This window comes from Carettochelys insculpta, chromosome 23 (assembly GCF_033958435.1).
Source record: "Carettochelys insculpta isolate YL-2023 chromosome 23, ASM3395843v1, whole genome shotgun sequence".
NCBI classification, from domain to species: Eukaryota; Metazoa; Chordata; order Testudines; family Carettochelyidae; genus Carettochelys; species Carettochelys insculpta.
In genome coordinates this window covers 8,119,512-8,133,092 of record NC_134159.1, presented here as the reverse complement: position 1 = coordinate 8,133,092, position 13,581 = coordinate 8,119,512, and the positions used below count along the sequence as shown (strand labels likewise).

The following is a 13,581-nucleotide window of genomic DNA, read 5'->3' as shown; positions in this document are numbered from 1 at the left end:
TACTAAGTCCATTGACTAGTTCTTTCTCATTTGACAAATCTGTTTCTCTGTAAACATAATTTTGTGTGCTGTAATGCTTGTAAAAGTACCAGTCATGAGTCAATATTTTAAAAGCCCCAAGGAAGACTGTGCTAAGTGAGTCTTACATAAGTAAGCACTACAGTTGCTGGATGAAGTTCATGTACGTGTTTTATAGTCTATATTGATTGGGTTTTTTTGTTTTTGTTTTTGTTTTCTTTTTAAAAGAGGGAAAATTTCAGATAGTTCCTGCAGTTGTTTTAGTTTCCTACCTTTATGAAGGAAAACACTCTTGCTAGCCAATAGCCATTTGCACAGCCATACTTTTGGTGTCAGATTCACTGTGCAACAGTAGATAAGCTATATTAGAAATGCATACCCTCAGAATATCTCCCATACACTTAAATTGTGATTTAACCTGTTACTTTCTACCCTTTTTAAATGCCATTAAAGGCGACGGTTACACTGCAGCACTCTGTCAACAGAAGTCACTGTTGGAAGAGATTTCTTGACAAAGCTATTGTCGACAGAATGTGGCCACAAACAAAAACCAATCTGAAAAGCACCCCACTCTGTTGAGAGAGTGGCTGGACAAAAACAGGCACCCAGAAGCACAGCAAACAGGGCTGTCCATTGTTGTGGTTGCCTTGTCTGTTGAGCGAGACCCCTGGGGACATTTATACTGCTGTTTTGTCAACAGAAATCTGTCAACGAAGACATTATGCCTCATAGCAGAGGCACAGAACCATGCTGGGAAAAGTGCTGGGTTTTGTCCATACGCTGTCACCAAAAGGCACTTTGTGTGTAAACACGCAGCATGTTTTGTCGACAAAACCCTCTAATGTAACTGTAGCTAAAGAGTCTTAGAGCAAGGTTCTCTATTGATCACGTATGTCTTCTTTTTTTTTTTAAGAGGCTGGAAAATCATTTATTTGGACCTCATGACAACTCACATGTTCCTCTGGATGATATTCAGAACCTCTCCACATTAGGTAATTTGGGAATGATGGGAAATAGTTTCTGACTTTTGCTAATATGGAAAGAATTCAAGCAGGCTTTATTCTTTGACACCTTTAAAATAAGAATTTCACTGTCACTGAAAGCTCATTTGCAGAGCCAGGGAGATCATAGCACAGGGGTGGGCAACAGTTTTTACTGAGAAGGCCACTCCACAAATTTGGTAAGTCATCACAGGACAGCTCTGGGCCCCTGAAAGGGGTGGGGCCTTGGGCAAGAAGGGGTGGGGCTGGGGTCTAGAGAGAGGGCAGGAACTGTGTGAGATGGATTGTGTGGCGCAGTGATGGGTGGGAGTTGTCTTGTGCTAGGTGCAGTTGAGAGACGCTATGCACCATCTCCTTAAGATTGGGAAAGCTGTTCTGTTGTCTTCCCACACCCCTGCTCTGCAGCGATAGGGTATATGGGCCTGCAGGGGAGTGTGTGTGAGAGCAAGAGAGATGGCTGCTGAAGAAATCTTAGAACAGTGCACCACTCTTAAAACAGACACTCAGTCACTAACCATCCATACTTTACACAGGAGTAGTTCTGCTGTGTGTCCCTCTTTCCAAACCCTGCTCTGCAGACAGAGGTGACCTGTGCACAATTTGCAGGGTGGGCACCAGCCACAGGCCTCTGCCCCCTCTTACCCCTACTCCTCCCATGCCCTTTCCTGCCCCTGCACCACTCCCACTCGCTGCTTCCTGTGCATGCAGGACAGTTCCCCCATCCCCTGGAGCAGCACAGGCTAAGAAGCTCATGCTGCTTTCAGACTGTGCCACTCCAAGGGCGGTCCCCACACTCTTCAGAAACAGTGCTGTGTTGATGGTGAGTGCGGGGGATGGAGGGCACGCTGGGGGGCGGGGAATGAGGCCTCCTGTGCACCCCCCCATGCATTGCCTGTGTCTGCAGATATGGGGTACAAGAGCAGGAGGACACTGTAATTTCATCACACTGTCCCTCCCAGGCTCTGCACAGCTAACAGGAGGATCAAGGGAGAAGCTTGGCTACAGGACAACATGGGAGGGAACAGGGGAACAGCTGTAAAGTATGCACACAGCTGATCAGCTGCGTGACCAGATAGAAATGCTGAGCAGGCTGGAGTTTCCCCACCCTTGTCATAGCAGAACACAATTCCCGTAGAAATGCAGTGTTCATTACCAGTAACCTTGTTTTCTTTCTCTTCAGAACCTGCCCCTGTTGTGGAGTGTGGGACCCTCTTTGCGCACAATGAGGGGGAAATGAACAGCACAAGGATATCACTGAATTCCACATGTCTTGTTGCTACAGCCATCCTCAGTATATTCAGTGTAAGATCCAGTAATATGAAGGGCTCTGTCTTTGAATTTCAGAAAATAAAGGTTTGATAAACTGGGGAAGCATTTTAGTAACACTGCACAAAAGATAGCTACAGAGATATAGAATACAGGATACAGCTCCAAAAATCAGCAACATCATCTGGCAACATCCGTGGTCCGGAAGGACCATAGATGCTCCTGGACCAGAGAGCCTGGGAGCAGAAGGGCAGGATGCCAGCTGCAGAGAGGTGGTCAGAGCCTTGTGGCAGCCCACAGCAGCAAGGGGCTAGGGCCTGAGCCCCTACAGTCACAGTGTGAGGCTGAGGCTAGAGCCCCGTAGGGGGCCAGGGGGGAAACCAGGGCCCCTGTGGAGGCTGAAGTTGAGCCCTGGAAAGTCTGGGGGCTGGAGCCCAGGGATGCCAAATTGGAACCCCACAGTGGCCAGGGGCTGGAGTCCTGCTGCAGCCAAGGGGAGCCCAGTCCAAGGCTGGAGCCCCCAGGAGCATAGGGCAGACTGGAGCCTTGGGAGTGCAGGGCCAGGGCTGGAGTGCCATGGTAGCACCGGCTAGCCAGAGCCATTCTGCAACCCCAGGGAGCCCAGGACTGGGGTTAGAGCCCCATGCATAGGGTGGACCAGAGCCCCACTGCACTGCTGGGCCGGGGCTGGAGCTGTGCACACAGGGCCAGTCAGAACCCCTCTGCAGCCCCACAGAGTCTCAGAGCTGGAGCTGCACACACAGGGCCAGCCAGATCCCCACTGCAGCCCTGGGCCGGGGTTGGAGCTCCACAGGCAGGGCTGGCTGGAACCCTGCTGCAGCCCTGGGCTGGAGCTGGAGCTCCATGTGTGGGGCTAGCCAGAACCCCACTGTAGCCCCAGGCCAGGGCTGGAGCGCCACCTGTGTGCAGGAGCTTAGCTGGGAGCTGGAGCCAGAGCTCTGCAGAGTCAGGGCCGGAGTCTCCCAGCAGCATGGGGCCAGAACCCCACAGCAGACCTATGGCAGCATGAGCCAAAATAGCAGGGACCCCCACAGCAGGTGGGCTAGGAAGGCAAAGCAGGCACCTGGGGGCTGTGACAAGAAATCTCCCCTGGTCTGGCAAATTCTCTTGTTTGGGACCAGTCAGGTCCTTACTGTGGCGGACCAGTGACGTGCATCCTGTATCAGTGGAGATGCTTCTGTGTCCCCTGTCAGGTGTCCAGCACAACCAAGTTCAGCAGATAGGATTAGCTTATTTTGTGTTCCCAGAGTCACTGCCCGCACTGGGCCTTTAGGTGGATTAGGAAATGATATGGCAACAACCTGAAGATCCCAGTAATCCAACTGAAACAAACAGGAGGTGTGACGTTGGTATTACTACAGAATGGAACTTTCGGGGCTTGTCAAGTATGGAAGTAAAATTCAATACGGCCTCAATTCCCCATCCTATTCCCTCTATTCCTCCCCTTCCTCCCCTCAGGTAAGCAAAACCTAGTTGATTCTGTATCAGCTTTAGCGGCTATTCTAAATGTCTTTTGACTTTTCCTAATTCAACTGGCCCTTAGAAGTAGCAAGTCGCATGTCATGTGTTTCAAACAACGCTGAACTCATTGTCCCCCCGTACACACCCAATCTCATTGTCTGTATGTAACTTAAGTGTGTTTTACATCCTAATGGTTTTCTGCATTTCTTAAGGAGCCTGATGTTGATGAAGAAAATGAGAAGAACTTAACAGTCACACAGCAGAAGGCTCAGCGCATAATGGAGTCATTTGAAAATCCATTTAGAATGGTAAAGGGCATGGTATATATTCTGTAGTGACACCTAGTAGACTGAGCAATATAGCAGGTCCCTGAAGCAATGTTCCATCTAATAGTTTCCATTTAGGTGTCAAATAAATTTTACTGTTTGCACAGAGGAACACACGGATGTGCACCACTACTAGAATCATATGCTGTGGGTGCTCTGCTAATTGGCAGAACTGTATTTGAATCTCTCCTGGGTGACCACCCATGTGTTCATCTTATAGGGAATACTGCCCATAAAGGAATAAATTTTCACAGGGCAGAGTTAGTGGAGCTTAACATCAGCTATTGCTCATTTACTAGAATGACAGAGTTCTGTGTCAGATGTATTTTGCAAGAACACCATAGGATTTGGAGAAATTTTGGAGCATAAGCTTTCATGGGCAAAGACCCGCTTCTGATCCCATGAAAGCTTATGCTCCAAAATATCTGTTAGTCTATAAAGTGCCACAGGACTTCTTGCTGTTTTGAACATAGGATTTGGTTTTCGAACATCCAGAGAAATGGATGTTCATGAGACACGTCAACAGTTTAAAAAATCAATTTTTTAAAAACTTAAATGTTGTTAGATACCTCTAAGGAAAATCATTTTAATCTAGTTTTTCATTTTTGACTATATTTTATATCTCTTAGCTTCGTGGTGAAAATAAAATGAGGCAGATCATTTGTGATTTGAATCTTTTTCATTTTCTGCTGTCTTGTACTTACTGGTGTGTGTATTTTACCAGTGTTTTTGGACTTACAAACCAGAGGGTAATGTTATCCAAAAGTGTTTCCACTGGATTTACTTTTATTAGAAACACTAGCACATTGACCCAGGTATTTAAGTGAAATAAATTGATTTTTTTTTCTGTTTGGAAAATAAAAGGATATGGTTTACACAAATGACTGGGGGCTAATTGTATGGGGAAGTTGTGGAGAAACAGCTGGGCTGCCCCTGCACAGCACTGTAGCTGAGTGGTAGGGTTGGAGTAGAGAGGCACTTACTTGTCCCCGCAGGGTGGAGAGCCCTGTTTCTGTGGCCACTGTTTTCCTTCTGCTGCTGCTGCTGCCCCTAGTTGTCACTCTGCTATATTGCTGTCCTCTGTGCTCCCTGCTCCCAGGGGTGAGTCTGAAGTGCGTAATCCCTCCTGTCAGGGCCCCTCCCTTTCCATGTTCTGGGAAAGCCTGGGATTTCAGCTATTTCCCACTTTCCACACACAACCAAACCCTGACCTAGGTTTAAGTTAGGATAGGAGGAAGCTGCATACCAAATTTCGTGGTCATAGCTCTTGCATTTTAAGAGTAGTTCTTGAACAAATGTAGCACAAATGCACTCTGTACAGGTTGATCCTCTCTAGTACAGCACTCTGTTGTCCAGCAACATCTGTAATCCGGCTTGATTTTAGTTAGCCAGACAACCACTTATGGGTGTGACTCAGTTTCCTGTGCTTCATAAAGTTTCTTCATAGCCATCTGTTGTGGCTCTCAGTGTTCTGTGCTGTTATTTAGCTGTAGTTTAAAGAGTCCAATAAGCAGTGGAAGTGTTGTTAATGCTGCTAAACAATATTCACCTTCCATGGTCCAGCAAATTCTCTTGTTCACCAGCGGTCAGATCCCAAGGGTGCCAGACTACAGAGGTTCAGCCGGTAGTAGATTTCTATCTAATTTTTCTCAAGTTTTCTAATTTTGGACAAGTGTGACCTAACATTCTTTTGAACTATTAGCTTTCTGTAGAACTGATATTCAAATCTGAACTTTTTTTCAGTTAGCACCTACTAAATGTGTATCTCAGTCCTCAGTGACTTCCGCTGTAAAGTATGTCGTCTGCACCCTTGTGGTATGCTGTTTTCAAATACATGTCTGTCTTTTCCTTTTTTCTAGTATCTGCCTTCGGAACAGAACCCTGCCCACATCTCACAATCAGCAAAGTTTGACCCATCATCAAAAATTTATGAAGTGAGTGTCTGACTTGCCACATTTTCTGAAAATTAGTCGGCTCCTTGTGAAAGAACCAGGTGACTACAAAGGAATTCAGAGTTACCTTTGGAAGTTTCTGAGGGGCACAAGATTTGTTGCTTTTTTTTCCCCCCGCCCCCTTTTTTTCCCCTTTTTTGCTTCCCTTTTTCCCCAGAAAAGAGGAGAAAATTTTCAGACTTCTACAGCATTCCTCTCCTCCAAAGACTGGGGGAACATCCTGGTCCTATCTCCAATGTTGCAAAACATTGAATTACAACTAGACCCCACATCTGACCTGGATCCTTTGGTGCTAATACGTGTGGCTTGGGACTCTTGCCAAAAAAACAAAACAAAACATATTTTAAGTATGATTCGTGCAACCAACTTTAATCTCCCCCCCAATTCTGTCTGACTTCAGCATGTATGATCCTGGATAATTTTCTTTTGACGTAGATCAGCAATCGGTGGAAGTTGATGAGTCAGGCACAACTGCAAAAAGAGGCAAAGGAAGAAGCCAAAAAGAAAGCAGTACAGCAGAGAGGTAACACCCACTTTTTGGACTGAATTTGAGGTCAGGCCTGTGGAGGAAGGTGGATCTTCCAAACCTCTGAATGTCTCTCTCATTCAATCATGACTATCCAGGCCCTACATCTTAACTACAGCCTTTTTTTTTTCTTTTTGCAGCCAAGACACCCTAAACAAGAGTCCTTTCAGAATCCTTTCAATTTTAGCTGATTTGGCTGGTTAGCAGTGAATGATGTGAGCATGGGTGGCAAGTGAACCAGCAGTCAGGAGAGGCTATCCTCCTCTTCATCTCCTTCCCCAAGCCTTCCACCCAAGCTCCTATTCCTCTCTTTCTGTCCTACACTGGAAGCCAGAGCTGTCCCACCCCCTGAACAGCCCCAGAGCCTGGGGGGTGGGCATCGCCATGACAGCACATCCATTCTCAGAGCCTGAGATGGGCAGAGAGCATGGGACCTGCAGCATTCCCAATCCTTGCAGCCTGAGGCAGACAGCAGTGCTGCAGGATCCCTGACTCTAGCCCCAGAGTGATGATTCCCCTGCAACACCCCCTATTAGAATGCCAGGCGGAGCACCAAGCCCTAACCTCTCATGCACTGTTTGGTTCTTTTCACAGCTGCTCGTGAACAAGCACAGAAGGACTATAAAGCAACAGCAGAGAATAGCATCTCGGTCCGTCAGCAAGCTGCAGTATGTACAAAGGAGCGTGAAGGACAAAACAAGCATTTTTTAGCCTTCACAAATATAAACTCTCTCTGCCTTTCATCCAAGGCACTTATGTTTCTCAGCCCTCTGAATCTATACATTGAACCTTTCCTGGGCTTTTGACCCTGTACACAGCAACAGGCCTTGTTTCAGACCTCAGTGAATCTCTGCTGAGCCCCACCCTATTCTGGTTTCAGCTCTCCTGCATCCTAAAGAATACTTGCCACTGCCTTACCCCATCTTCCTCTTTCTCAGAATCCCCTCAAAATTTGTACATAGAGCAAAAATAGATCCAGGACTCTAGTATTGCAATTGTCCATATTCTAATCTGAGAAGCCTCTGCTATGGTGCTTGGTCCTGCCAAGAGGGCAGGGGACTGGACTACATGACCTCACAAGATCCCATCCAGTTCTAGGAGATGTGTATGTCCAACTACATAAAAAAAAAAAAAAGTGACTTTAGACTTTGGATCCCAGTGCAGAAATGTGCTTCCCCTCCCAGCCCTCCCTGTTAGCTGCATCTGAAGCCGGTGTGACTGGGCAGACACGTTATCACATTTCCTTCCTTAGATGTATTGTTTTTACAGCAGGAACAGGCCAGTAAGAAGAGGGAGAGAATCACCAGTGAACCAGGAACAGAGACACCAAAACAAGAGAAGAAACGGCCAAAAGCCTCCCAGCAACCAGAGGAACAGGAGACACCAAAGCAGTTCACCCCCTTTGATTACAGCAAGTCTAACTTCAAAATGTTTGCTGGTAAGAGCTGGAGCTCCAGGGCTGCAGGTTAAGGAGACCATTGCCTGACTTGACCCATGTAAAGTCTCTCTCTTTCAAGTTCAGTGCCATCCAAACACTAATGCTTTTGCCCTGTACTAATGGGAGATCTGGGAACAATTTAAAGAAATCAGCCTGGTGAAATGGATTGCTCACCATCGCCTATGTAATTACAAAACCAGTTGAAATGTTCTTCTTAGAATTGCCAAAAGGAGTGGCTCTTCTTTCTGCACAATAGAATAATGTATTTCATTGAATCCTACAGCAGTAGAAAATAGGGGTGGCTTAAATCAGGTATAATGAGGCTCCATTTAAAAGCTTATTCTTGCTTTAGTGGTATACCTGTTCATAGTGAGGAAAGGACAGGCCTGGATATTTCATTACAGCCAAAGAGCACTTGCTATTGGTGCGAATTTACTCTGCATTTAAAAGAACTTTTCTCTTAGCAATTATTCTCCACTTCATGTCTGTCTCAGGAAACAGCAAATCCAGGCAGTCATCCCAGTTTGATCCAGCCAGGCAGGCCCACACAGGCAAGGTAAGAGAACACTGTGAAATGAGGAACAGATGTACAGATAATATGCTGTGGCCCTAGACATACCAAACCTCCTCTAATAGCCACTTGCTGCTGAGATGCAGACTCTCAGCTGCTTATCCAGAAGACTTATTATAGGCCCTCTTTCAATGTATACCTTCCTCCTACCACTCTGATGTGAGGCAGAGGCATTGGTTGGCATAGTGGTGGGCATAGCTGTGTTCCAAGCAGTTGACTTGTGTTCAGTTCCCAAGCAATTCAGGGATGTGTTTTTTCAAACTATCCCCAAGACATCACTTTTACATGCTCCATTTCCCCACCCTTGTGTCCTGCCCGGACACCAAGCACTAGCTTTTGCTAGCAGTAGAGGTTGGGGAGTCTGTATTCCCAATTGTCCCACAGTCCACCAGGGACATTGGCTGGAGGATCTTCCATGGCGCAGTGAGCACAGGTGTGTACTTGGCGCAGTTCACTCCTGTTCCTGACCCTTGTTCCTTTTGTGACGTGAGGGAGACCTTGGCGCACATCTGTCTTGAGTGCACCAGGTTACAGTCCCCGTTTCAGAACCATCTGCTGAGGTTCTGGCTCTACTTCTCTCCACACCTACTAATTCTTGCTTGTCCAATCCATGGCCCCATGAAATCATGGGAACTCCTCGTCAGCCTCCTCCTGGCTACGGCCAGGGTGGCCATTTATAAGACCAGGGAGGGGCTACGATTGTGGAGCCTATTTTTTGTTCCTTCATATATTCACATATCTGGGCAGAGTTCCTCTGGCGGGCATCCACTGGCTCTCTTGCACCTTTGGGGACCAGGGGACGCTGTCCACAGCCCTCTGCTTAGCGTCTCCTTCCAGCTCCCTGATTTCGGCCCTATGACCTCCACACCCATCTCTGTTTATCTTTTTATTTGTCCCCTGTACTTATTTAGGGCCCCAGGTTTCATGGATTCTCCTCCACCCCTTAGTGGGGAGCCTGTAGCTGTCTACCCACTTTCTCAGTCCCCCAGTGGGACCACACTGATGTGAAGATGGTACCCACAAGTCACTCTTTCATTAAAACTCTTATTTAGAGCTTAACAAGTGATCAGTTTACATGTGATACTGTGGGAAATACAGCTTCCTGTGCAGTCACTTCAGTGCATCTGACAAAGGCAGTCTTTGCCCGCAAAAGCTTATGCTCCATTAAATCTGTTAATCTGTAAGGTGCCACCGGACTTCTCGTTGTTTTTGCAGATACAGACTAACAAGGCTACCCTTCTGATACTAGTCCCTTGAATGTCACTCCCAGTTCATTCCACAGAGAGAGATGAGAAATGAAGCACAGTGGTGGGGCTGAATCTGGGAGAAGGAAAGGGGGTAGGTTCTGTTCAGGATCTCTCTGTGCTACCCTCTCTGTATAGTTGTAGAAACTTAATCTCAATGGAGTCTGTAGACAAAAATGTCAGTCAGCTCCTTCTCGTCAAGTGTGTTCATTTCAGGTGAATGAGAGAACATGATGTACTCCAAAATTCACAACTTAAAACAAGCAGAGTGTTCCTTGAAGGTATGAGGGACAACACAGGGCTAGATGTGAGCAGAAGTATGTGAAGTATATTTTGTTAGTTGATGCACTGGTGGATTATTTTTCCTTTCATACAGAAATCCTCTGGAGCCAACAAACGTCAGCACCCAGCTGGAAATAAAAGCATGTCCTACCTAGCTGGGAAAACTGACCGGTATGTAGTTGAATGGTTCTTTGCAAAATGATAGGGGCTCACCACTGCAAGTGCTCTGATGCCATAGGCAAAGCCACTATTATCTGTAGGCCACACAGCAGTGGAAGGCATCTGGACAGCATGAGAGCTGCCTAATTTTTACTGGTTTTCATTTCACAGATTAATTTTGTACTAGAATTCTATAAGTTTGATACCAATGTGATACCAATAAAGATAAACCTGACAAAGGGTCTGAGATCCTGAGATCACTGTGGTGCTAGTTTTATGGGAGATGAAGTCCTGGATGAAAGATCATTCTGTCTGGAAGAAGAGTATGTCTAACCAGGGAGTTTGAATGGAAAGTGATGATGATGGCTCAGATGAAGATTCTTAGAGGCAAATTTCCAAGATACCTAGGCTATGTCTACACTAGCCTGGAAGATCAACCCACTCAGGGTCAATCTTCCAGGGTTCAATTTCACACATCTGGTAGGGACATGCAAAATAGATCTCTCAGGGGTCACAGTTGACCCCTGTACTTCTTGCAGGACACGAGTAAAGGAAGTCAATGGGAAAAACTCGCCCACTGACCTTCCTCTGAGGACAGCCAAGTAAGCCGAGCAGAGATTTTTAGCTATGCAATTGCCATCGCTAGAATTGCATATCTGCAGTTGACTTACTTTGCCTAGTATAGACATAGCCTGAGTATGCAGATCCTGGGTTGAACTTATGGAGAGGATGAATAGAGGGGAAGTAGGATGGCCTCATAAATCCCTTGCAGCTGTAGAAGTGCAGCATTACTATTGAGGTGGTGACAGCAAGAGAGTTGGTTTCACCCTCCTCTCAGTACAGCTTTAAAAACATTTCTGAGGCTTTAAATCTCAAGTGAACATAGAACGAAAGTGGTTTCAAATTGTTCCTTTTAACTGTTTTACAGGGGCTCCCAGCACAGCTGGCCAAAAAGATAGTGTTTGCATGAGATCCTGTGGGAACTGCCAATGAACAAAAAGTCACAGTTGTCAAACTGTGGAGAGGCAAATATCTATCACTGCTGCAGTTTGTACAAAATCTTTTAAAAATAATTAAAATGTTTTTTCCAAAAGGGAAAACCAATTTTAATTGTTTTGTCTTTGGCTTTTATTATACTGACATTTTAAAAAGTTGTTGGAAAATGTATTTAGTGTCCTCAAATGCAAAATTAGGCTGAACCTGTTTCCGCCCCCTGCTCTCAGGAAGAGTAGAATCCATATCAGTTAGACGTGGTTTAACCCAGATTGTAGTTCCAAAGCCAGCACAGAAATAATCAAGAGATTCAACAAATGTGTAAGTATTTCTGACTTGAACTAGATATAGGGGAATAGACTGTATACAAATGTAGCAGCAGAAGAACTAGACATCATAGGCTGCCCCTCTGATGCCAAACTGCCAATTTATTTTGCAAGCACTGGTAATGCAGAAAATGCATTTGCTTCCCAAACTGTGGTAATTTCAGTGCTTTTAAGAGAGGAATGTAGGTATGTCCAAACTGAATGAAAACCAGCAGTTGCTTCTTTGCTGACTGTTGAAGCAATGAACACGAAGTCTGAAAGCAATGTAAATGGGTTGAACGTTAAAACAGAAACACAAAAGACTGAAATTATTTATTTGACATTACTTATTCCTATGTTAAGATGCACTTTAATGACTGAGAATCTCAAAGCTTGTTCTGGGAGTTGACAGATGAAGGCTCGTAATGCTCCTGCAAGGCAGGTAGGCGGTGTCCCCATTTTACAGATGAAGACACATCAAGTTGGCAAAGTTATGCACTAAATTTGTGGCAGAGCAGATACTAAAACTCCATTCTTTGGACTCCTGGTTGCCTGCTCTGACCAGAGCATAATGCTCCCTTTCCTATTCTCTGAGTCTTTTGGTTTTTTTGTTTTTGTTTTTGTTGGCCCTGCATCACTGCATAATGCTCCTCTGTTTTTCTAATCCACCTTTTTGAGCCTAATCTCTGAGTGTTAATCTAGGCTTGGTGATAAGCAATAATTGGGTACATGCAAAAAGCTCCTTTCTTTTTGTCAGAGGCTACTAATCTTTTCAATTTTTATTTCATTTCACAAAAAAAGTAGTGACGTGTGTGTGGTGGGTTTTGTTCATTTAGGAGGTTCTGCCATGAATAGTGTTAGGCAAATTGCACCTTACAGCAGCAGAGCTGGGTCCATTCCTGCTCATTAAAGCCATTTGCACAGCTGAATATTACACCTGCAGAATGTCTTTGAAGAGGTGCAATTGAACAGCAGTTTTCTTTGTGAATATGTACCATTCCAGAGCCTACGCCACACATTCGCTGCCAATTGCAGTTCGCTTTCAGCTTTGCCACCTCTGCTACTTTTTTAATTGATGTATCAGTGAATCTATTGAAAGGCCCATTGACTGCGTGGATTAAATAATCTTCTGGTTTCTATAGGCTCTTTTTTGCTCATTTTAAAAGTATATGCAATGTAACATTTTCAAAAGTTGGCTTAATTTTCATCTGGATTTTTTCCCCCATTTTGAATTGAAGCTTGAATTGAAATTTTTTAAAATGCCCTTAGTGAACATGACTGGTAAATTCACACATGCTTTATCACCCTAAATGTGATTATAGCTGTAATTCAGATGCAGTCCTCAGCTGAATACTTTTGTTGCAGGGATTTTTTTTTCCTACCAACAGCAACTAGCCAAAAAGTCTTTTTTGCTTAAAAGTCAGTTTGGATAACTTCTTGGTGTAATTCTGTGTATTTTGCCCTAAGGTCTGCTCTTGAATATATGTGCTATGTGTCTTGTGCCCCAAACACACTAATATATGCTCAGAGCGTCTAATAATTTTGTTTAATAATCCAGCTAAGATTTTTTTAGAAGTGACCTATGATTTGGGATTGCCTTAATTTTTGGGGGGTTCTACCTCCACAAGGCAGAGAGTAGGCACTAACCAGTTTCTGAAACTCAGGCTCCTTTCAGATTTGTATAGCTGGGCACCTAAAATCACTTGTCTTTTGTTAATATCTTAACCCATATGTTAATTATTGTACAGAACTCAATTTATGTAAGTGTCTAACTTTTGGCTGCTTAGAAATCACTTGGTATTTGTGTAAAGAGAACAGACATCCATTAATGTACATGTGGTTGACTCCTTGTATACATCTGCACCTCAGCTGTTTAATACATCCATCATTTTTTCTTTAGAAATTTTAATTAAGCAACACTGTCATAGCTAATTGCTTTACAGAAATCACTGGAAAATAAATGTGCACCAGTATGTTTAATGATTATTATATGGAAGTTGTGTATGCATTGTACCTGA

At 44.8% G+C, this 13,581-nt stretch overlaps 1 protein-coding gene across 1 annotated transcript in view; it reads left to right on the top strand.

Moving 5' to 3' along the window:
- Window positions 1-12,228, top strand: part of EXOSC10 (exosome component 10) — a 30,051-nt gene extending 17,823 nt beyond the window's left edge. The window contains exons 16-25 of the mRNA XM_074975901.1: window positions 932-1,010; window positions 2,200-2,321; window positions 3,980-4,075; window positions 5,953-6,027; window positions 6,481-6,568; window positions 7,166-7,239; window positions 7,841-8,009; window positions 8,504-8,565; window positions 10,201-10,277; window positions 11,194-12,228. Of these exons, the coding sequence (XP_074832002.1) occupies window positions 932-1,010; window positions 2,200-2,321; window positions 3,980-4,075; window positions 5,953-6,027; window positions 6,481-6,568; window positions 7,166-7,239; window positions 7,841-8,009; window positions 8,504-8,565; window positions 10,201-10,277; window positions 11,194-11,224 (873 nt within the window). The 3' untranslated portion in view covers window positions 11,225-12,228. The remainder of the gene's footprint in view (window positions 1-931; window positions 1,011-2,199; window positions 2,322-3,979; window positions 4,076-5,952; window positions 6,028-6,480; window positions 6,569-7,165; window positions 7,240-7,840; window positions 8,010-8,503; window positions 8,566-10,200; window positions 10,278-11,193) is intronic.
- The last annotated feature ends 1,353 nt before the right edge of the window (window positions 12,229-13,581 follow it).